This window comes from Neodiprion fabricii, chromosome 4, assembly GCF_021155785.1.
Source record: "Neodiprion fabricii isolate iyNeoFabr1 chromosome 4, iyNeoFabr1.1, whole genome shotgun sequence".
Lineage (NCBI taxonomy): Eukaryota > Metazoa > Arthropoda > Insecta > Hymenoptera > Diprionidae > Neodiprion > Neodiprion fabricii.
The window spans coordinates 19,108,091-19,131,367 of record NC_060242.1 but is presented as its reverse complement, the minus strand read 5'-3'; the positions used below and the strand labels follow the sequence as shown (position 1 = coordinate 19,131,367).

Below are 23,277 nucleotides of genomic sequence, written 5' to 3'. Positions count from 1 at the left end.
ATTAATACCGAAATTGGAGAAGCGCGATTAATAGATTTTATGCAATAATTCTGCTGTATTTGGCTTCAAAGTGCTTAATTTAAATCACATGTCTGTAATAAATAATTTTGTCACAATTAGAGATGCATTTCACAGTTTTTATAAAATTAGTAATTAATACAAGAAACGATGTTAAATATACCATGATACAATTTTATGAACATCAATAAGCCTGAGGAAAAAGTATTTTTGAATCTAATCAATCTAAAATTATTTCATAGAATCAACGAACCGTCGTTTTAACGAATCTGTTTTACCTTTCCATGCATTATTTTGTAGCGAGATGGGTTTGGAAAATCACATCTTTGAACAATTAAACGCGAAACACTTGCAATAGAAAAGTTTATGCACAGTAGTACGACATTAAAGAAACGAAATAATTGACAAGGTTGAATGGAGATCAAAAATTACCTTTGCAACTGCCATCGTCATCGCTAGTTGTATTATAGCCAGCAACCATGGGACCGAGTTTGGCTCGTTCTGTGTTAATATTCTTGGTACCTAGGTCGTTTTTTATTTGCACATTGTTCAACAACGTCGCTGTTCCGTCGTCAGACCTACTAGAATCCCGATACGAGTATACCGGATTATCGAAGTGATTGCGATCTGTGAAAGAAACAGGACGATGTTGATATTATCAGTTTCCTGTTTTAATCACTGCAAAAGTCCTCAAATATTTTCATTTTTTACCGAAAGCGAAAAACATAGCACTGGGTGCAAAATTTTTCTCAACGTGATAAACCGATCGAAGAGATTTAACGTAGCAATAACCAGAGGATTTGGTACTGACAAATATAATCACATAAAATAGTTATTTGTATAAAATTTTCTTCGAATTTTTAACAACATTTGAACCGTTACAATAGTAACGATACCCATTTTACTACAATTTTCCAATGACTGTAACAAACGAAACTTTCCTCGGTGTATATGAAATAGCAAAACTCAACAGGGATTTTTTATTCACCTGGCGTCGTCACAGGTTCGGCGATGTATTGAACCTGAGCTATTTCAGTTTTCAAATTAGCAACTCGCCGCCTGTAGTACAACCATATCGTGAATATGATCGCGATGAAGATTAGAGCGATCGCAATTCCCACGACGACACTTCCAGATCCTGAATCTTCTATCGGAAGGACGCTCTTTTCTTGCATTAACTCGTCGCAGTTTTCGCCTAAACAGTTTCAAAACATGCGAAGTCATTCGAATGCCAAACTTGCAAGCAAATCGGGGAATATAAGCCGGAATAAATACGCGTATTTAGAATTGAGTATTTACCTTTGAAGCCTTTTTTGCACGTGCAACCGTTTATCGGGTGACATACGAAGGAATCGGACTTACATTCGCACGGTTCCATGCAGTGATCACCGTAATATCCCTCCGGACATACTGAGGAAATAAGGAATGGCGTAAAATTATTTTGCTTGATAAAAGGAGCCGAACAAATTTCTCTCTGCTCCTTTGGACTGATACTTGTTATAGTTGAAATGTAACTGGAGGGGATAAATTCCAGGATGTGAATCAGTCGGGATGAATTCTTCCTCACTTCGAACATTCAGCATTTGTATGAACACCTCGACATTCGAGTCGTTTCGATTTTCAATTGAGGATTAATCGAGCGTACAATTCAAAAAGCGATTTTGCGCAAAAAGAAAAGTGATAGGACAAAGAGAGAAAGAGTTTCGTTGAAATTCATCGAGTTGACTATATTTTTCTAAAAGAGAAAAAAAAAGTTTCCCTAAGACAGAAAATTTCTTTTCAAATATTCGATTTCAACACTAAATACTTCATTACGCTACAAACATCAGGGAAATTAAGTTATTCTAAAATTTTATCATCGCAAAATCCATATGAAATGCTCGTTCGATTTTGATATGAATGGTTCGTTTGATTCGTGACTGAATTCTCGAAACATCTTCTGACTCGAATCTTGGGTAACAATAACATGTTTCTCGTTAAATCATAAGCTAATCAGCGGTAAATTATCGTGGTTGTATTACATGACAATATGTATCGAACTTTTTTACAAACCAACGAGTTAAAGAACACAAAATTTGCCTCAGCCAGTTCCTAGGGAATTCATTTCTGAATAAAATGAGCTACACTTTCATCGGAGTTAAACAAACTGTTTGAATTTTTTGGTAAAAAATATGGGGGTAATGTAATTTCTCTGACATGCTATTCATAAAAAACTTATTTACAATAGAAAATAAATTTTGACAAAATATGTTGTCCGAACGAGAGGGAATCTTTTGGATTAAAATTAATCTGTCTAGCTTCAACTGCACGTTTTCAATTTCTGTTTCAACGCATTTTTCACCTGTTCCGAACAGCCTTTAATTCATGAAAATACGCTTCGTTCTTTGATCAAGAGTCTCTCACCTTCTGTGCAATGCGTTCCGGTCCATCCAGGGGCGCATCTGCAATGACCATCGTTTTTCCTGCATTCGCCTCCGTTCTGACACTTGCAAGGCTGGGTGCAATTAACACCGTACATCCCATCGGTGCAGGGAATTTGACAAGAATTGCCTTGCCAGCCCGGCAAACATTGGCAGACACCTGTTATTAAAATTTCAAGAAAACAATCCATGAATTGTCTTCAGAAAATGTGGAATCTGACTGTTTTTCAAAGAAATTATTGAAGGAGGCCGGTACAGCAACAAAATCCAAAATCGAATTATTTTATGACCAAAGTTCATTTTATATCGAAATAGATTATTGTGTAACAAGGTCGTAAACTCGGTCTTTTCGTGCCGAGCGTAAGTTTGCAACATTATTCTTTGTTGAGCCAAAAACGAAATTATTCTAAATCATAATAACAAATCATAAGCCAAGAGCTATTTCCTCATTATTACCAGTCACATGGTGACAATCAGCTCCGTTCTTGCAGTGACAATGGTTGGCGCAATTCAGACCGTATCTATCCAGAGGGCAAGGATGTTCGCAAGTTAGTCCAAGATAGCCAGGTCTGCATACGTATTGTCCAGTGACGTGATCGCACGTCATGTTGCCTGTGTGAATCAGGAAATATGGATAACAACTGACAATAGATAGAGCAAGATTAAACAATCAAGAGCCGATTGCTGCGGCTCTGTGTGAATGATATTAGTATAACAGGCAAAGAAAGATCTTATCTTTGCAGAAAAATCAATAGCGCGGAAGATTAAACAATTTTAAGCACCGAGGTATATAAAGTCTTGAGAAATTGATCGAAATGTAACGGCAACTCTCAGGATGAAATGAGAATTTGTACGACGCTTATAATTATTAATGCATTTTGTTTTTAATGAAGTAACATACCACCTTTATGAAGCCAGTACTATTTCTGACGAAATTGTCAGCTACATACACGTAGAGCTATTCAAAACGTGACAAAACTACACAACGGCAAAAAAGCATACCTTGCAAAAGCAATTTATAATTATCTTTGCGTGACAGTGTTTGTGTGTTACATTGTTAAAGGGGAATATTAATTCGTAAGCATGTGTTCAATGACATTCTTTCGGAACCGGAAGCACGGCGCCTTGTCGAAATTCGAGATATAGACGCGAAGTCAAGAAGTCTCTTGGTTAGTCAAAAATTCATACTTCGTATTGATTTTTTCACATTCAGTACTTATCGAATACAATCGTTTCGTTGTTTTGTAAGAATTGAAAAATACGAAATATCGAAATTATAAACGAAAATTTGAATATCAATGATTCATTTCAAATAACTTCAAAATGGAATTGAAAAACCTAATGGATTCACTCAATTTCACTCCACGATGGTTTATTTTATTGACAAGGCTATTCCCCGCAAAGTCACTGTCAAATATTCTTTTCTTTCGTTACTCAGTTCAATATTGAGATTTTTCAAGCATATTTAATATAGATAAAATCTTTGAAAGATAAATATTCCACAATAGCGATATGTTAAAACAAAAGTTGATAATTCATTTTGTACAAAATAATCGAACGAATCTACTAGATTTTCAACAATCACGTAGTAATTTGACGCCAGTACGTTCTATATTTTAATTTTCAAATACATCTTCGTAGTTTGCGAATTGCATAATTCGACAAATGCGCTCAAAGTAAATAAAAAATATCAATTTTTGAGCAACCAATCCCCTTATCAACCCTCGATCGCACCCTGCTTCGGATTTCGTCTTACCGTTAAATTTCTCTGGGCATTTCTCCTTACAGCCAACGCCGTAAAAGCCCTCCTCGCAAGGTTCCGAGCAATTGGGACCCTCCCAACCTCGGGCGCAAACGCAAGCCCCAGTTTCTGGATCGCACGAGCTATTGTTCATGCAGTTACACTCGGAGTGACAGTCGTCGCCGAATTGACCAGCCGGACATTGCGTCTCGCACCTTATTCCTGTTTCATTAAATGTCAGTCTATGCTCAAGCTTGCGACCCATTTGTTATAAATTTTATTATTCGTATATCATACTTGTAGGTACTTTTTCTAACAAACGTGTAAAGGAGGGTTTAAAATTCCTTCGACAGATCGAACGACAAATACTTTTAATATATGCAGTCGATAACTATTATATATTATAAAAATAAAGAACAAAAATTAAGAATAAAAGAAAGGAAAAATGGTGCTTAGCGTCATTTTCCACTGCAAAAATATCTTTGATTAATAATCGTTATGAAAGTTAGGGGTGAGTAGAATTTAGGGTGTAATACGAGTATCGATCAACGACTAACCTTTCCATTCGGGTTTGCACTTGCATCGTCCGGTCGCCGGATCGCAGCCTAAGTTGTTATTCTTGTCGCAGTCGCAGATCTGCTTACAATCGTGACCAAAGTTTCCGTCGGGACATTTTTCCTCGCACAGATCCCCGGTGAAACCAGCCGCACATGTGCATGTGCCTAATATTACATGTACAAAAACCCAAACATACATACTATACGATGCAGCAAAGTCTTTCTCGTCTTCGTCTTTTAAAGATCCATGTTTTTTTGCATGTGCTTTGAAAAAAACAAGACGCTCATCTACTCGGTTTTCACTACGGGTTTCGGCTCATGCTGACAATTTATGCCGGTAAGAGAAACAAGCGAAAGATTCAAGAAAAGGGAAAAAGGAATAAAAATAATTGCAAATATTTCACAAAAATTTCCTCACCACAAACACGAGCTACATGTTTTTATAATTATTATTACTCATTTATAATATTCCACTAGAATATTGTCAAGTCAAAGTCAAAGTCAAAGTCAAATAATTGTGAAAACAACATTTAACGTATTCTTACCGTTTTGCGAATTGCAGGCAGCGTTGTTCAAGCATTTGCAACTCTCCTTGCAATCCTTACCGTAAAACTTGTCGGGACACGGACGATCGCACAGAATACCTTTCCATCCTGATGAATTATCGTTACTCGTTTACAAATAATGATAGTAATAATAACAATAAGACAGAATGATGCAAAATAAGCGCATTAACGTACTTGCAATAATAATACAATTAAATTGTGCACAAAATCAAAGTACTCGAATAAAATTGAAACGTGACAGAAAAAAAGAAAAAAAAAAAATCGAAGATATCCGATTCACGAACTTTTGACCAGCTTTTTTTCACAGGCTCAAAATTTCGATCTAGCTGCAATTATTCAAATATGTGATAGACTAAGCGAAGATACAAGAATCCTGTGACATTTAGCTCTGCGGACTTTAAAGTTAACGAGAAACAAGTGGTCGATTTTACCGCATTTTCGAAATGAACCTGTGTATTCGAATTTTGAGTACTTCCAGTTCCCAGTGAAAGAAATATGATCTCGTCTGTTTTTGGTTCGAAAAAATTTGACCTTTTCGCGTCTAAAACCTGTTGAGGATAAATTCTCATGAGAACAGACAAAAAACATTTTTTCTTCTTTTCCAATTCTGTGTATTCCAAGGGTATAAGATAAAATGGTTTTCTATTTTTGAGTGCAAAAGCGCTGATATTCCGAAGTGCATCCTAAAATTTTTAGGTCAGTTAAATATTTCGAAGAGATACGGTATATTCAAAAAATTCGGTCTCCCCGGAATATTTGACACGATTTAACAGACTCCACACTTTCACTTTGCTTTAAAAATTTAAAAATACTTTTCGAAGAGTCTATAAAAAGTTTCGAAAGAAACTTATTTTGACCGTAGCTCAAGATCTTCTTCAAGATAAATTCCACATTTGAAAAGATCAATCTTTTTTACACGAAAAATACATCAGATCATATTTTTGTTACCTACAAGAGGCGAAGTGTTTAAAATTCATAGTAAAAGGGTTTCATTTCTAAAAAAAAAAGAAGCGATAAAATTGTTGCACGTGTTCCTCGTAAATATTAATGCCGCTCGTGCCTCAGAATCGGAGTTCTTTCAAAAACTTGGCCGAATGTCGATGGATCGGATTTAAACTAAATACAGTAACAACAAACAAAACGTTCATCCCCCACCTAATGACTCGATAAAAATCGCTATCGCGACGTAAAAAGCGTCGGGTACCTGCTGTGCAGTTGCATCGTCCGTTTTCTGGCGAACAATTGGCTCCGTTATTGCAATTGCACTTCTGGGCGCAATCTTCGCCAAACGTACCATCGGGACAGGGTTCGTTGCAGCGTTTACCCTTGAATCCCGCTGCGCATGTGCAAGTCCCGTCAAAAGGTGAACACTGGGCGCTGTTCTCGCATTTGCACTGCTGCTGGCATCCCTTGCCAAATGTATAAATCGGACAGGTGTGAGAGCAGATTTCGCCGTCCCAACCGGCGCGGCAAACACAGTTTCCGGTCCAGGGATGACAGAGCTCGGTGTGTTCTTCTTCGCATGCGCAACTCTGGGGAATTTTATTAGCGAGATGGATTTAGGAATGTGTAAAATGGGCAGAGGCTGGAAACTAGAATGGCGGATCGATCGTCACTGAAATCAGCGATACGTTATATTCAGCACCAATTTCACAATTTCATGATTTTCGACAGCTTTAACAGGTTTCATTCGCCTCTCAAGACCTGATTATTTATTAGGGCCTTCGATTAAGCTAGATCGGTGGAAATATCAAGTAGACTAAACTTGTACTTTTACTCACGTTCTTGCACTCCGGACCCCATGAACTGTCAGGACAAGCTCGCTCCTCGCACAGCTCGCCTTTCCACCCGTTTTGGCAGTTGCAGGATCCATCGATCACCGAACAAGTCGCCCCATTTTTGCAGCTGCAGTTGCTCGTGCAGTTAAGGCCATATTTGCCGCTAGGGCAGGTCTCCACACACTGGAAATCAAAGTATTTTGATGACTTCGTTATCACGCGTTTGCAATTTTTGTTAAAAGCTGACTGTCTGAAGCGGAAGTTAATTTTTACAGCTTCAGATAATGACCAATATCATAATAACGCGTCCAGTGCAGGTTTGCCAAGAATTCTATCATTTGCTCAAATTGTCATAATTTCAACAATGACAAATCATTTTTCGTTCTTCAAAGTTCACGTCGAAAATAAAATTATTATCTTTCGATCTGACGATTGTTGTTTATTCTTGTGGACCTTTCCGTACAAATTTCAGCGGCATATATTCAAATTTCTCTCGAAAATCAAGTTCTAAAGGCAATTTTAATTCCCTCCGACTTTCTTCTCATCCCAAAATAAGGATGCGTTAAAGTCATGGTTTCTACCGTACGCACCTTCTCCCCAAGAAATCCTGCTTTGCATTGACATTCGCCAGTTATATGATGGCACGATGCTCCGTTGTAGCAATCGCAGGAAGATGAACAATTGTTTCCCCATTGGCCATCGGGACAACGATTAGCGCATACGGATCCCTGAAACAATTTACACTCATTACGAACTGAAACTTCGAGCCACGTAGAATTTTTTTTCTCCTCTTGCAAAATAAGACTTCACTTACGATAATATCGAGCCAATTTTTCTCATCATCGCTTCTTTTGACGTACATTTGTCGTGTTTATTTTAACAGAGAGAAAATAACTGAAATGCCTGATAATCCCAAACGTTTTTATTACAGTAAACAAATTCCTTGTCTTAATTTCATTGAACGTGTCGCAGTATATTTCAAGTTATCATGTACGACAGGAAACAAATTTATATACACATAGTTAATTAGTCTGCAACAATAATCATCGCCGCACATTTTTGTCCGGCAGATCGTCGAAAATATTTACATATAACAAGTAGTTGTAACTCACCGTCCATCCTGGCGTGCAGAAACATTCGCCATTTGTCGGACTGCAGGATCCGCCGTTTTGGCAACTGCAGTTCGATTTGCATTCATAGCCGTGTTTACCTTCTGGGCATTGAAAGTCGCATCTGAATGACAGAAGAAAAAATAATTTAATACTTGTACAAATTTGTCGATTATTATAGATTCGAAACATTTCATGATTACAGTAATGAGTATAAGGCAGAAATTACTGTCAGTATTGTTTTCAAAATCTGAATATTTTGGTCCAGTCATAATGCATTTTGCTTTTCCATATATTGTACAATTGTGTTCTAAATTCCACATTACATGGATGATTATTTCCTCCCATCTGTGACATTCGCTGGACATGTTTCACGTTTAGTAAAAAATAGTTACAAGGAAGGCTGATAAAACTTTCAAGCCGTGTCTATTTCTGCACATTCCACGAACATTTGTCAAGGTGGCCATACAATAATAGTAACTACATTTTTGTCATAAGAATTCTTAGACTTTTTGCCGATTTATTCTACAGTCAAAGTTCTATTTTTTTTCCAGCAATTTTAAAGCGTCCGAATTCGGCACGAAGAATTAAATATGATATAAAAAAAAGAAACTCGATATTTCACATCTGCATTTAATGATGTGTTTCACGTAGTGGAAAAGTTCAAAAAAATTATACACTTCCAACTTATAGGTACGGTCAAATTGATCAATTTACATACAACTGATCAGCCGTTAATTACGAACGTTGTTATTACGTATCTACTAATTGGCAAAATTTATTTGAGGATAGTTAAAATTACGAGACATTTCCTGGATTGTCACATTTTTCAACGTTGATTATCGACTGTAAAAAATCCACGATTCTACAGTGGAAGAAGTTAAAAGAAGAAGTTAAAAATACTGCTACAGTGCAGGATTATTAGGATTACTGATTTACGATTACTCGCGATTAATTTGAAAAATTCCCTGAAAAAAACTGGATCATATACATTTTTCGCACGTGATTTGAGAAGGGAAAAAATCACATACCATGAGACACCCCTCAAAGATTTGGGTTAAAACTCACCAAACCGTTCAAAGCTTCGTTTCAGAAAAATATAAAAACCGATATATTTTGCCCTAATTCTAAACAGTCCAGATTAAATACATAACAGGCAATTTTTTGCGAAAATTTGTTTCTCAAAAAAGGTGAAAAAGCTAAGGCTGTCGATATTTTCGTCAATCCCAACTTACAGAGGTCCTGTGAACCCCGCGGCGCAGAGACACTCGCCGGAAATGTGATGGCAGCTGCCACCGTTTTGACACCGACACTCCTCGCCGCAATCCAGTCCGTAACGATCAGGCGGACATTTCTCATCGCAGTTTTCACCCTTCCAGCCCCTTGTGCACTTGCATTTTCCATTAAAAGGGTCGCAGCTACCGCCATTACGGCACGTGCACTCGTCCCGACAATGCCGACCCCAGTAACCGGTCGGACAGGCTGAAAGTCGAACAAAAGTTACGTAATAACGTCAACATTTTCTGTAAATGCGAGAAAATTTATGATAATTATATTTTGTTTAGATATAAAGAAAATATCCGTCAAAATTATCGAGGGAATTTCGTGCGAATCTAAACAACGTCTGACCTTCATCTGGTTGATTAGTTATAAATATTGAGAGTGATTTTGGAAAGGAACATTTTTTCAAATTCATAAAAAATTCTCAAAGCATTTATTTTGTCTTTTTAACATTCCAAGACCGGGCCTATGATGATTTTTGGAGAACTCTAAAAAAAAAGTCCTTTTCAAAATCACGTCAAATGTTTATAAGCAATCGATCTGTTGAACAAAAAAACCTAAACAAATTCAAGGCACTGTTTCAGAGTTGGGACAAAAAAAAAAAAAATAATCAGAAATGGTGAGAGTCATAAGTTGGTCGAGTTCGCATGGAATTCCCCATATGCAGAAATTTCTTGTTACGATTACTAGAGTCCGTAACTATCACATTTTTTGCCGTAACCGAAAACTATAACCTTGTGTAGAAAATGAAAATTAGTTCTTTTGCTGCGACATGGAAAATCCGTAATATATATGTGTTACTATTTTTATTTTTTTTTCTTGACATTGTTATTGTCACTATATTTTTTTGCAGTAACTATTGCGATAATCTCATGTTGGTGTAATAATGAATTAACGTCGATGGCTGAAATTTATCTTGAAAAAAGTACGATCAACTAAACGAAGAGATTTAATGTTGACGGTAATAATCACACTGGATAATTTCTTGTTGCACAATATTTTCTTATAATTCTACAAAAATTAACCAGTTACTTTCACGATGTCAATTGTATTAGAATTCTCTGGTTACAGTAACGAATGAAATTTTTTCTCAGCGACAGTTCTTGTCATTGTCTTTTAATCACTACCTGCAATTTTTCCTTTTGTCTCCTCGTTTCCGTGCTAAATTCTCATATTGTACTCTTCGCGATAATTAGCCTGTACATTTTATAATACAGGCACAGAAGTTACGTATTATTCTATTCCACGCTTTCTATGAGATATGCACGATGAGTACAGAGTTGTCGAAGTCTGGGTGAAAATTACAGGAATTCTATGACTGAAATGTGCATTTTTACCCGGGATGTATTATACAATGTTTTTTACTTAGAAAATAGAATTTTTCATCACTTCGATACTTTACGGTACACCGGTGCAGTTTACGTGTGATGAACGTGACTGAAGTTTGACAAACTTTCATCCATGCGTTATTCCTCTAGTTGAAAAATTGACAGTTATAACTATATTGATGAACTTCCCGAAGCCTGAGAATTTCAACCAGCATTTCCGATGTTTGTTTATGATACGATAAATTTCTTTTAATATCAAAAATTCTATATGACACATCGGATTTTGGATAAACTGTTGGAAATTTGTCTCTTGTCATTCGATATTTATCGGTATCGAGATCGATTTAATTTACAAAACATACGTTAACGATGATTTTGCAAACGTTTGCGATTAGCGTTCATTTTTCACATCACCAATAGATAGTTGACGATTATTATTTCATAATGAAATAAGTCTCGCTTTTTTGTCTCTGTTATACTTTACAAATTTCCGTTCCAAGTATTAATAATCAACGATTAATCCGAACGAGGATCAAAGAGAAAGAAAAATTGGCCAACAAATGTGACACAATTTAAAGGAAAAAGATCTGTGAGTTTCTTTACGAATCTGAGATTGATCTTTCTCAATACCCGTTATTTTCCAACGTTTTACTTTTCGCATTTCCGTTTCACCGAATGTACATCATACGTATTTATGCGTATAATATAATATTACGTGATTCGCAAGAGGCTGCCATACGAGTATCGTTCCAGCAACGGACACACAAACATGCCGCTCGTAGTGAAACCTGATTCGTGTCGTGTAATTGGATTAATAAAACTCACTAATATTGCAGGAGGGTCCGCCATAGCCTGACTCGCATTTGCACTCGTCCGGAGCAACGCAAGTGCCGTGAATACAATCTTCGGAACATACCGCTATGCATCGATCCTTGTTGCTCCTCGTGTATCCGTTGCAGCATTCGTCGACCGGCCGTTTTTTAATCAGCGTCTAAAAAAAAAAACCACAGTCAGATTTCATTTGTCTCGTCGAATTAAAATTTTTTTTATTTTTTTTTTTTTTTTTTTTAATCAATTAATTTTGTTTATTTTTTATTGTCTTCAAACATCGACACTGTCGAAAATAATTATGAATTTACGACGGATTTCTCTCATTCTTCAAAAAGAACTCTGTTAAATGCATTTCCATTCGTGCACTCGTTCCGTAGTCGAATAAAACTTCCGTACGGAAAATATTTGACAGTATCGTTAGTTGATATACAAATTATACGCCTATTTGAATTGGTTATGACAGAAATGGGGCAATTCACCTGCGTCCTATACACGGGTTTAAAGTTGACCCTGTACTTGGTGCACCTAAATTTTGGGAAGCTGAAGCACCATCCGTACTCCCGAACTTTGAACCCTTTGTTTTCCGATATCGTGACAGTCGTTGTGTACCTTTGGAAAAAAATTGATTAGGATAAAGATGGGTCAAGAATGAGAAGAGAAATTTTGGGATTTAGAAAATTGTACGATATAAAAATATTATTTTTACAAATAAACCATAAAATTGCTTTATATTTAGGGGTCGCGAAACATTTCCAACATAAATATATATTACTTCGATATACCACGTCATGTTATAACAATTTATTGTTGAAATTTGGTGAAATATGTAGTATTCAATAAATGGAAGCTGTTGAAGTGAACATTCATTCACAATCAGTATTATAATGGTCCGATATAATTTTTAATGGTCCGATATTCGTGTCTTCAGAAAAAAAGGTTGTAATAATAATAATAATATATTGTACGAGCAGCTTCAAATTCGAGAAATCAATTTTTTTCGGACAGTCTAATTGCATACCTATTACAAACAGATTCTTACAATAAATAATACAAATTGCAATACATTAATGTTGTAAATATTTCTGTTGGATGGGATAAAGACGAATAAAATTGATTTTTCAGGTTTTCTTTTCGTTTCAATTTTCGTTGATAAAAAAAAAAAAAAAAAACTAACACAAAATGAAAGAGGAAACAGTTTTGTACTCACGATTCTTGCCGCGTACAGACGTTCGGCCCTTCGAGGGTTGGTTGGGCGAGGTCTATCACGGCTAGAAGGAAGGTGGCAACGACCAGTGAAACGAGGGAGGCCATTCTACTTTCTTTTCTTCACTTATTTGCGAGGGTCGTGGATGATTCGTAATTTCATTAGTCGTAATATACTTGGATCGATGTAATTTTGTGCTGCTTAGATTCCGTCGTAGATTTTCCGTGCGACAATAACGTAAGATACCCTTTTTCAGCCGTTCGCATTGTTTATTCAATTATCTTATCGTGGGAATCATTCTTTTAGAAAATTGTTAAACGCATCGCGGGTTCACGTCGTGTACTGAGAACTGCTACCCTTCATCCTGACAAAACTCGGAGCTGTAGGGTCAGACTTTGCCTTCACCTGAAACATGCTCATTCTAGTCAAATGAGGAGAACAGGGAACTCGTTATTTGCATTAAATTTTAAAATTTACCTATAATTATACGGACATTATAATTCATACTCCGATAATCGGAATAGTTTTTCATTCAGAAATGATTCGAAAAGTAAACCACTGTTAATCGCACAGGGAAAACTTTTCAGTTAATTAAGTACGAATTGAAAAATTAATGCTCTTATATGTTTGGCTCAGTCGATACCAAGTAATTTTTATAAAATGAATATTGTATTAATCGTAGTGCATGATATTACAATTTCTCAAATCATGACGAATGAAACATTATAAAACAATCTTAAACGAAACAATTGGTGTATTCATATTAAAATCTACTCCATAGTTACATTATTTACTCAATTTAATCTTATGATATTTGATTTTTCAGTCATTTTGTCATGAATTTACTATCCGGAAATGGTGAGAATATAATTTCGTCATCGTCACATAATATTGTTAGTTAATTTTTTCAATATATTCACCATTTAAAGGGTTCCCATCTTATAAAATACGAGTTTTTTTTACTTAATCGCGATTTATTGAATCACAGCCGTATAACAAGTTTTTATAAAAATACGTTGTTTCGTCAACGTTACGAATTTCAAACTCATAAGTGCACGGCAGTTGTTCAATTTGTCGAATAAATGATACAATTGACGAAATGAAACCCGTGATTGATTTCTCGATGTTAACAAATTCAAGGTTACTAATTAAAAATACTTGAGTTTTCTTTCCCCACTGCATCAGCAGAATTCAAAAGCAGGACTTTTTAAATAAAAAAGACTTGTCTTGCGGCATATTTGCGGAGTGAGAATTAAAGTTTCAACTGATTGTGAGCCCGGCAAGTTACCAGCTTATTACACTGCTGACTCGTTAAATTGGAGCCAGCCATGTCCTCAATTATGCCATTTTGCGACATAACCTAAACGCAAAATGAACTGCATGTACATATATTAGGGTCATCCCTAATAAGAAGATTTGTAAAATTAGCTGCACTCATGGGTTAAAATGTCTTGATATAATTTTAAGATATGCAGACAAATTTTCAAACTTTCATCTCAGTTCCAAAATTCTGGCCAAAAGATTCCGAATTTTCCCATTTTGATAAAGTAGAATTTCTTACGCTTCGTACGGTCAATTTTTATTTCTATTTTCACGGAATTTCTCTTTATTTCTGAAATCTTTATTACGAAATTTCTTACCTATAGTTGTGGATACTCGTTAACATTTTTTTATCGCTTCTAAGAAAACGAAAACGATTAAGAAGGTTAACCGATAAAAAGATGTTTGAATGTAAAATTGAAATGCTTTAATGTTAATTTTTTTTTCTCCTAAAATTTCTACAGTTTTCATTGAATACTTATGACTACGGGTGAGAAATTCAGTTTCAGATTTTTCGACGCAACGCATCAGAAAGTGAAAAAAAAAAAAAAAATTTAAACAAAAGCGCCAAAAATCCGATGTTATTCAAACAAAGAGATATTCAAATATATATTACATGCAAATTTCATCGTTTGAAACACTCTGATGACCATATTACTAAGCACCACGACCATTACTGTGACCATAAATAATACTCGCGTATTAAATTGCAAGGATCAGATCGGATCGGATCGGATCACGAGGTTACGACGAGCTGCGTACGACTATTTTAATTTCGCCAATTATATTAAATTACGCTTAATGACGTGAACAACGAAAAGAAACAGGAGGAGGAGGAGGAGGGTTAAAAAGTAACTAATAAAACAGCGGTTACACGGCTGCCTCAGCAGTGCTGATCCTTCTGGCTCATTTAACAATGAATCGAAGCTGTATTCTCGCGGTTTTGCATGCATATAAATGGATTCATGTTCGTGTACGTCACTCGTTCGCTATTTATATGTACACGCAGATTTAAAGATATATCAGACGTACAGTCCAGTCAAAGATTTGTAAAGACAGAAATATGATATAACGAAGGTTTGAAAGAGAACAATTGAAAAATTGAGTTAGAAACAATTGTTTCCTCGACACGGCTAAAGTCGAAAAATCGTAAATTTTAGCTGCAATAGCAGAATTACGGATGGCTTTGAAAAGATGCAATTATTGACTGGTTTATACAATGAAAAAATCGCAATGTTTGATCGATTTTAATAAACTAGGGTTCATTTTGTTTGTGAATGAATTTTCTACGAGCCAACAAAGTCGTATTTTCCGCTTACTTTCTCAGTCCGTAAAAAATATACGATTACTGAATTCATTGTAAGTGATGAATAGTGACCCAATGCTTTAACGAAAACCACTGCATCGATATGGAAAATCTGATTTCGTAAGCTTGTGAAGAATATTTCATCAACAAAGTCATTTATAATTAATTGAAATCGATCAAACGATGGGATTTTTTCGATGCAGAAACGATTTAACAACTGGATCTCTTCAAAGTCAACAATGATTGTGCTATTGTATCTGAAATGTGTATACTTTAATAAAAAAAATAAAAAAGCAAATCTGCGTTCCTGGAGTATTTTTTCAACTAAATTCAACTAAATCAAACCTTAGTTTCGACACTCAGACCTTTGTTTAATCATATTTCTGAAGTCTTTGCGGCTTTTTGACATGACTGTACGTTTGAGGCATCCTTAATAACCGAGTCGATTGCTTCGAAATTCTTCAAGTGAAACGGATCTACTTTGCAATCACTACGCTTCCCTGATTCGTAACGTCTTTACGGTGAGTGAATCAACTGTGAAACGCAAGACGACAACGACGATGATATTAGACCACAAGGATCAAGTGACTGCACATTATAACCGTTTGTTTGTGTCGCGATATCAACGCTTCGGCGAAGCCGTTCGATGCACGATGTTACTTGCGTAAATAACGTTATTCGTAAATGTAATCTAGAGCTTTCATTTATTTTCGGACATCAGTTAGAAACAGGGATTGAAAGATGAAAAAAAAATGACTGCAGGTTTCTACGAAATTATAAGACTCGAGTGTATAATTTAGAAACTTTCCGAATAAATAGATCCGGTGAAATATGGGTAATAGAATATGTAACATTGAATTTAAAAAATAGAGTTTTTTTTTATAGAAATCGTCGGGCAACTTGAATTCAACAAAACCAGCAGTACGGTGTGCTGAATAGGAAAATACATTGTTCAAATCCTCAACAATTTAATGCATAATGTTTATTGAAGCTACACGAGTAAAATGATACAATAATTCAATGCAGACGTGTTTATTTGCTCCGTTAATCTTCATTTCTTCTTGTTCTACGTCAGAAGAAAATATTTGCCAACATTTTGTTGTAGACGGTGATAATTTTTCTTTAAAAAAAAATGTCGCATACGTTATATATCACACTCACAATATGTTACTATTAATTCGAATCTTGGATAAAAATTATATTCAAGAAAACTATTTCTTTCAAAATTCACATTCGTCGTTCATCATTTTTGTTCACCATGATGGTTCGATTATTTTCACACTCAAATGCATTGTAACCCTGATTGCAAAAATTGAAATATAAATTCTCCCGAAAATATTTCCAAACTTGACCGAAGATTTGACCGAACAATATCAATCAGCTAATGATATTTATATACAGAGAGTTGATTTTTAAAATGAAATTATCAAAATCTCGGTATATTAGCATGATATTCTTCAAGAATACGCTATCATCGTATGTTTTACTTTTCTTAAACGTGTTCAGATCTTTCCACATATTTGTGTTACCGAGAAGATTAGATTAGGTCACAGACACGACACCGTTACATACAATATCCATGTAACTATACGTATACAGTGAAAAAATGGTGAGGTACATACTGTACTGTCATACATACGGCAGAGTCGTAGATTCGTTTGTTACATGATTACAAAAACAGGCATAAGGCAAGCTGAACGTATTACGTAAGTATTTTACCTGCCTGTGTACATGGTGTACTATATCTTTACGACACCTACGCGCTTTCATTGCGAAGAAACGTTCAAGCAACACGTAACATCATTTACACCCACAAATTGGTGTATCTTTCATACTTGAGGGCTTTGAAACTTTTATGACTACGGATTTGAACGCTTCATAGAACCTGAAATAACGTATAATTCTCGACGGATTGTTTGAAAATAAATTTTCGACGTATGGATTAACTGATGCAAAAGTACACAATGATGATATTTAATCCCCGTGAACTATTTCTGTTATTATTTTTGACCCGTTATAATCGCCTTGCGTAAAGTCGAAATTGCAAAAAAATGTTAATAATAAAATTTACCGATCGCAGCAAATTGTTGTATTTAACGTTTTTATTAAAACCGCAAAACAAATGAAAAAAAAAAGACGAGCATCAACTCCATGCACGCATCGATGTTAATTGATGATCGAAAAATATCTCCCGTCTCTGAATTTGTTCTCAATTAATTACAATAGGTACAATATTTTTCCAGTAAGGTGATTGCAATTTACAGAATTGATGAGCGTCGAGAAGCATTTGAGTGATCGTAAATAACCCTATTAAAAATACGAAGTTTAACACAACGTAAGATTTTTATTTCATGGTGAAATGGTGCGTCATGTGTTGATCCAGCTGTTAATTCAGTCGCAACGAATTTTGCACAATCAATCATATCGTTCGGTTAATTTTGTAACAAGCTGTGAAATGATTTGCCAATTTGAAATCTGGGTCAGGGTTTGGAGGAAACTGTTGTCGTCTAATTTCATTTAGATATTATCTCAGTATTCTGCGAGTTGTTCGACAGAAATTTCTTACGCGCCAGATTCAATTTTTTGACTCTCCAACTATTTAGCAATATTTATAGAGGAACTAAAGATGATGAATTAAACGGGCGTGTTAAACTTGTCGCAAATTTTTTTGGATTTAGCTGGATTTTTTATACATAACGTGGTTACTTTTTGGGGGTGAGTGTAACATGATCCAAATAAGAACCAGCCTAATACTTACGAACCTTATTATTTCTTTTGATTTTTAGTTTGCGAAAGATTTTAAAAATAATACATCTTCATATTATAAAAAAAAGTGATACTCGTTATTTTTCTATATATATTGTAATAATATTGATATTGTTAAGTAATAAATAACTCCAATTTCTGAAAATGGAATATTTTAATTGTGTGTATGTTAGACTGGGCCAAAAAAATTGACTATTTTTTTTTTTTTTAAATATATTGAGAATATCATTCAGTATGGCAAAAAAAAAATTTCATGAAATTTTAAGCCCTTAATATTAACTTTAAGAGGTCTATCATCGCTATTTTTGATTTTTAGTAATAATTTGATGTTTTACGTCAGAACTGTCGAAATATTGAAGTGAAAAAATTTATGTTCACTTATCCCTTTATAAAATTAAATTCCCTACAAAAAAGGTCTGATTATAGATTTTTGTCAGACAAGCCGTTTCCGAGTAATTAAGCTTAATGAATTGATATAATTTCTCGATTTGACTTTTTTAATTTGGAATTTCGTGACTAACGAATCTATGAATGTATCAAAAAGATCATGACAGATTCTTAAAGGAAATTTAATGTTCTACAAAAAAGATCTCTTAATATTTTTGCCTCAATTTAATTTTTCAAAAGTTATTCTCAATTAAAATTTGAGTGAATTTGTAATTTTGCTGTCCGGTCGGTAAGAACACCGTTTGTTTTATCCTATTGCATACCGTTAAAGAACGTGCCTAGCTAGCCGACAGACGACAGATTTCTTTAATTTTACAAAATCATCCGTACTTCCCACGTCTATGCCAAATTTTCGCATCTTTGTATAACATATACATTATATTCGTACAATGCGCACACTGTATTTTGCATATTTTTACTGGCTTATAACGTACACAACGGTACACACGCTTTGATGTATAAGAGGAGTACACATACCGAGGTCGTCGACGATTTTTATACGGCAAAATATGCTTTATAGGCGTACGTCACATGTATAATACGAACGAATAGGCGGCGGTAAATTCTTAAGTGGATTCATCATCTTTCTCTCTCGCTCTCGGTATCTGGACAAGCTTTAACGGCGCGTCATCGACAATTCCAGTTACACACACATGCGGGAACAAAACTCGTTACCGAAAGGAAAACAGTTATTTCAACGTACTAGTTCACCTGGGGTCAGTTCATGCGCTACTTTTTATTCCAACGCGGCAAGTATAATTCACCGATCCATCGATCATCGATTTTGATCATTTCTATTGCTGAAAAACATGGGTGAAAAATTTCACAGGATATTCCTTAGTTTTTGGCGTTTTTTTTTTCTAATGCCAAGTTGATTCGACTAGAATTTATTCGATCTTCAATAAATGGTTTAGGTACTTGCTAATAGATGATGATGATAATAATTGTTCACTTCTTGTTAGATAAATTTTTCGTTTTCCAATCAGCAATTGTATTCAAATAAATAGATAAGATCGTAGGTGTACCTATTTATTGATTTTATCGATTTCACATCTTTACCTTGTCAATTTACCGGCACGACTTCATTTAGAAAATATTCATTCTTTTTTCTCATTTGCGATCGCCAGAAAACGTTGAAAATTAACATATTCCCCAACACCGGGTATGCATACTTGCTAGCCACGCGCTCACCGGACCATCAGGTCCATCTGGTTTTTCGTGGAGGGAAAAGATACGAGGATAGACAGTGGAGCGGATGAGGATGAACCTCCCACGTAATTGCTCCGACACTCTCTCATCTCGCACCGTGTTAGTTCTACATCGCTCGGTACTCCTTCGATTCCGCCGCTGTTTTCTCGCTCACCGCATGCAACCGCAAGAGCAGCAACAGCAGCAGCATCGCGATTTTATACCGACAAACCGGTTGGACTTGGTTTTCGTACCGCAATCAAAGCCGCGTTTTAAACCGGAGGCTGAACCGAGGGGAGATAAAATCAGATGAAATGAGATGGGGTCAAATGGAGCGCTTTCTGGCCTGCGGTTCCGATATTTATGGCACATTTTTTACGCAATTACGCGGTTCCTTATTATTACTCAGCAACGTCAAATATCTCATTGAATTCCTTCCGAAGTATGTTAATCGGGTAAAAAAAAAGGGGGGAGAACGAATTGAAGAGGAATAAGTAATTCTGGCTATAAATGGATTTTTACGTGCAATTTTTCGGTATCACCTTTTATACCGACAAGAGTTTTCTGAACAGGTTATAAAAACCGATGAATCAATTCGAAGATGTAATAGCAACGAATTTAATCCTGGTTGTAATGAAAACACGTGTAAAATTTATGCATGTATTAGATTTTCACAATTTAGGTCGACTCGCCAAATTTGTATGTTATGTGTGATAAAATATCACTTTGAGGATAAATTTGAACGAAATTGAAAACAGGTGGCAAAAAAGTAACAAAATATATCAATATAAATGCCAACGACTTCTGGCAAAATCGGTGTCCACGTGTATAATATAGTAGTTATCGACAAGATAATTTCTAACTTGGAAGAGGGGGAAAAAAAAAAAAAAAACAAATGCCACGTGCTATACGCGTAAATGTATAAACTTTCGAGATTATAACATTAAAAACAAAGGAAGTGACTAATGCTGAACGGCTATCGTCGACTGCTATATGTACATATCAATATGCATGTCCTCTTATATACCTATTAAGACCTTGTAAAAAAACATTCCAAAGTCCAAAGAACTTTGTGTTACACAATTTTTAAAACTTAGGCAAATGCACAGGTGGCTACTCCTGTTATAGACTCAAGACGATATAGGGATATAATTGAGATACCTATTTCTCGTGGTCTTGAGATTGCTTTAGACATGCAAATAAAATATTTCTAATGCAATTTACGACAATACATACGTCAAATTTTTTTCTAATATGTCGATGACGTCACACAATTCATTCGTCAACGCTATATCGTAATTATACGGCCCCTACAATCGTCTCTGTTATTTTTCAGAATCATTGAAAATGAATACAGTTTTTTTTTTTTTTTGCACGTTCGATTGTTGAGAAACATATATGCACACAAGATTATTACCACAGATTTGTTAATCTGAAATAATAAATAATTGGCAAACTGTTTTTACATAACAGTATAAATAAATAATATTTAAAGTGTGCGGAGAAATTTTTGGGTTTCGCAAGATTGTTCCTGGTGCAGGAATGGTGAAAAAAAGGAAAATGTGATGGTCATGAATCACATGAGGAAATGAGCGAAACATTTCAATTGTGAAAAAAGAAAGAGTGTGCAGTTGTTTAAGTGAGACAATGAATCGATTTCTTATTTCTTTTTTTTTTCTTTTTTTGTTACTCAAGGCATTGAATTGCAAACTAATCGCCACGTTCTGCACCGTCTGCCACGGATCTTGAGCGTTTATTATAACGTGTATTACGGAAAGGAAAGGAAAGGAAAGGCCGGCATGTAGGAACGAATACTTTGACCTGTGTTATGTATGCATAAAATATATATATATATATATATATATATATACATGTACGTACGTATGACGACACAATTTGTGGAGACAACTTTCACCACGTAAGTCTCGAGTGATTACATATTACTGTACATTGCACCGTAACCAAAGTAAAAAAAAAATTCTCAAAAATATATTCAAAAAAAGGACGGATCAAATAGAATTCAAAAACACGTGTGATTTCATTTAGTTGATCCCGCTTGCTAATTGAAGCTTCATTTTTTATTTTACCTGAAATAAGGTCAATTCTTTGGTACATATCGGTTTTATCCATGTGTCCAAAGGAATTTGAATCAGTGAAATGATTGTTCTGGAATTTATTGGAACAAATGAACGATGATTCCAAAGTTGATGATGTTCACTTATATTCATTGAATTAGTTTAAGAATGGTGGTTGGCTGGCCAAAATTTGGGAAATCTTTATTAATTTTATCACAAGATAGTCGCGCATTGAATATTTATTTATTACATTACCATATTCGTATGGTAGAAATATTTTTTCTAACGTACAAGAACAGAAAGTACAGGAATTATAAAAAAAGAGATCGACGCTTCATTTCAAATCGCTTCAGAATTAGCAATTCTGAAATCTAGTAGATTCGATTGAATTTATTCTAGGATGGCTCATTTTTTCAGAAGGACTTGTTCTAAGAATTCATTGAAGAAGGTTTGGGTTTCTTTTTCAGTAGTCAATCCAATATTGAAATTTATTGATCATAATCAATATTCTTGCAATGTTATGAAATTAGATAATTAACTACGTGTACATGTATAATAAAAAGGTGTTCTGGTAAATTTGAGGATAAAATGGTCTTCGAACTAAAATAAGTTTAATGTAGTAAAATCAAACGATTTACTAGATCTTCTAAAATTTCGACGTGATTTGAAACTAAGAATCGGTATCCAAGCTTTTCTTAGAATTTTAATATTTTCAAAAATATTTTTACAACTCAAAAATATGACGATTTGTTAAATACTCAATGTACGACTATCTCGTGATAAAATTATTAAAAACTTCAATTTTCGGCCGATCATGCTTCTCAAATCATCGTTAATTAGTTGATCAAAACCATGGTCCATCATGCAAAATCTAATTTATACAGAATACATTATTTAAAAGAAATAATGCCTCATTTTCAACTCAAGTTATTACAAATATCGATCTATATTAAATGGTCCTACTTGTGACTAAGAATTTTTTCCTTCTTCCATGCACTGCGTCTGGTTTTACGGTATACTTGATGTACACATTTGGTGTCGTTTAAAATAGATTACCGCATGGTTTAAACACGAGTAGAGATGGGATGTGCGTGACGTGCGTTTTGAGGTGGCGTTTTAGATTTAGAGTAACATGGACAATACGCAGAAAATCCGACTGCTTGTTATGTTTTCTTTTTCATTCTGAGAAATGTTTAACGATGAAAAGTACGGTTCTAAATATATGCATATGTAGTTAAACTAACATTAAAAGCCACAAGTACAGTTTTATCTAATTTTTGATAGGTCAATTGGTACAGAATTTCTTGAAATCTAATGAATACTTCACAGCTTACAGCGGAAT

The 23,277-nt window shown here is 35.0% G+C and overlaps 1 protein-coding gene across 3 annotated transcripts in view; it reads right to left on the bottom strand.

The window, feature by feature from the left end:
• The window catches only part of LOC124181640 (protein draper), a 42,373-nt gene that overhangs the window by 2,488 nt on the left and 16,608 nt on the right, over positions 1–23,277 (bottom strand). The window contains exons 2-17 of one of the 3 annotated variants that reach the window (XM_046568379.1): positions 12,837–13,238; positions 12,109–12,238; positions 11,624–11,789; positions 9,425–9,671; positions 8,193–8,313; positions 7,671–7,808; positions 7,084–7,263; positions 6,507–6,834; positions 5,282–5,389; positions 4,737–4,901; positions 4,195–4,401; positions 2,895–3,050; positions 2,422–2,598; positions 1,318–1,428; positions 1,007–1,213; positions 451–645 (exon numbers count right to left, since the gene is read on the bottom strand). In XM_046568379.1, coding sequence (XP_046424335.1) covers positions 451–645; positions 1,007–1,213; positions 1,318–1,428; positions 2,422–2,598; positions 2,895–3,050; positions 4,195–4,401; positions 4,737–4,901; positions 5,282–5,389; positions 6,507–6,834; positions 7,084–7,263; positions 7,671–7,808; positions 8,193–8,313; positions 9,425–9,671; positions 11,624–11,789; positions 12,109–12,238; positions 12,837–12,940 — 2,740 coding nt within the window. In that variant the 5' untranslated portion in view covers positions 12,941–13,238. The remainder of the gene's footprint in view (positions 1–450; positions 646–1,006; positions 1,214–1,317; positions 1,429–2,421; positions 2,599–2,894; positions 3,051–4,194; positions 4,402–4,736; positions 4,902–5,281; positions 5,390–6,506; positions 6,835–7,083; positions 7,264–7,670; positions 7,809–8,192; positions 8,314–9,424; positions 9,672–11,623; positions 11,790–12,108; positions 12,239–12,836; positions 13,239–23,277) is intronic. The other 2 variants (XM_046568380.1, XM_046568381.1) reach the window with 2 other exon arrangements.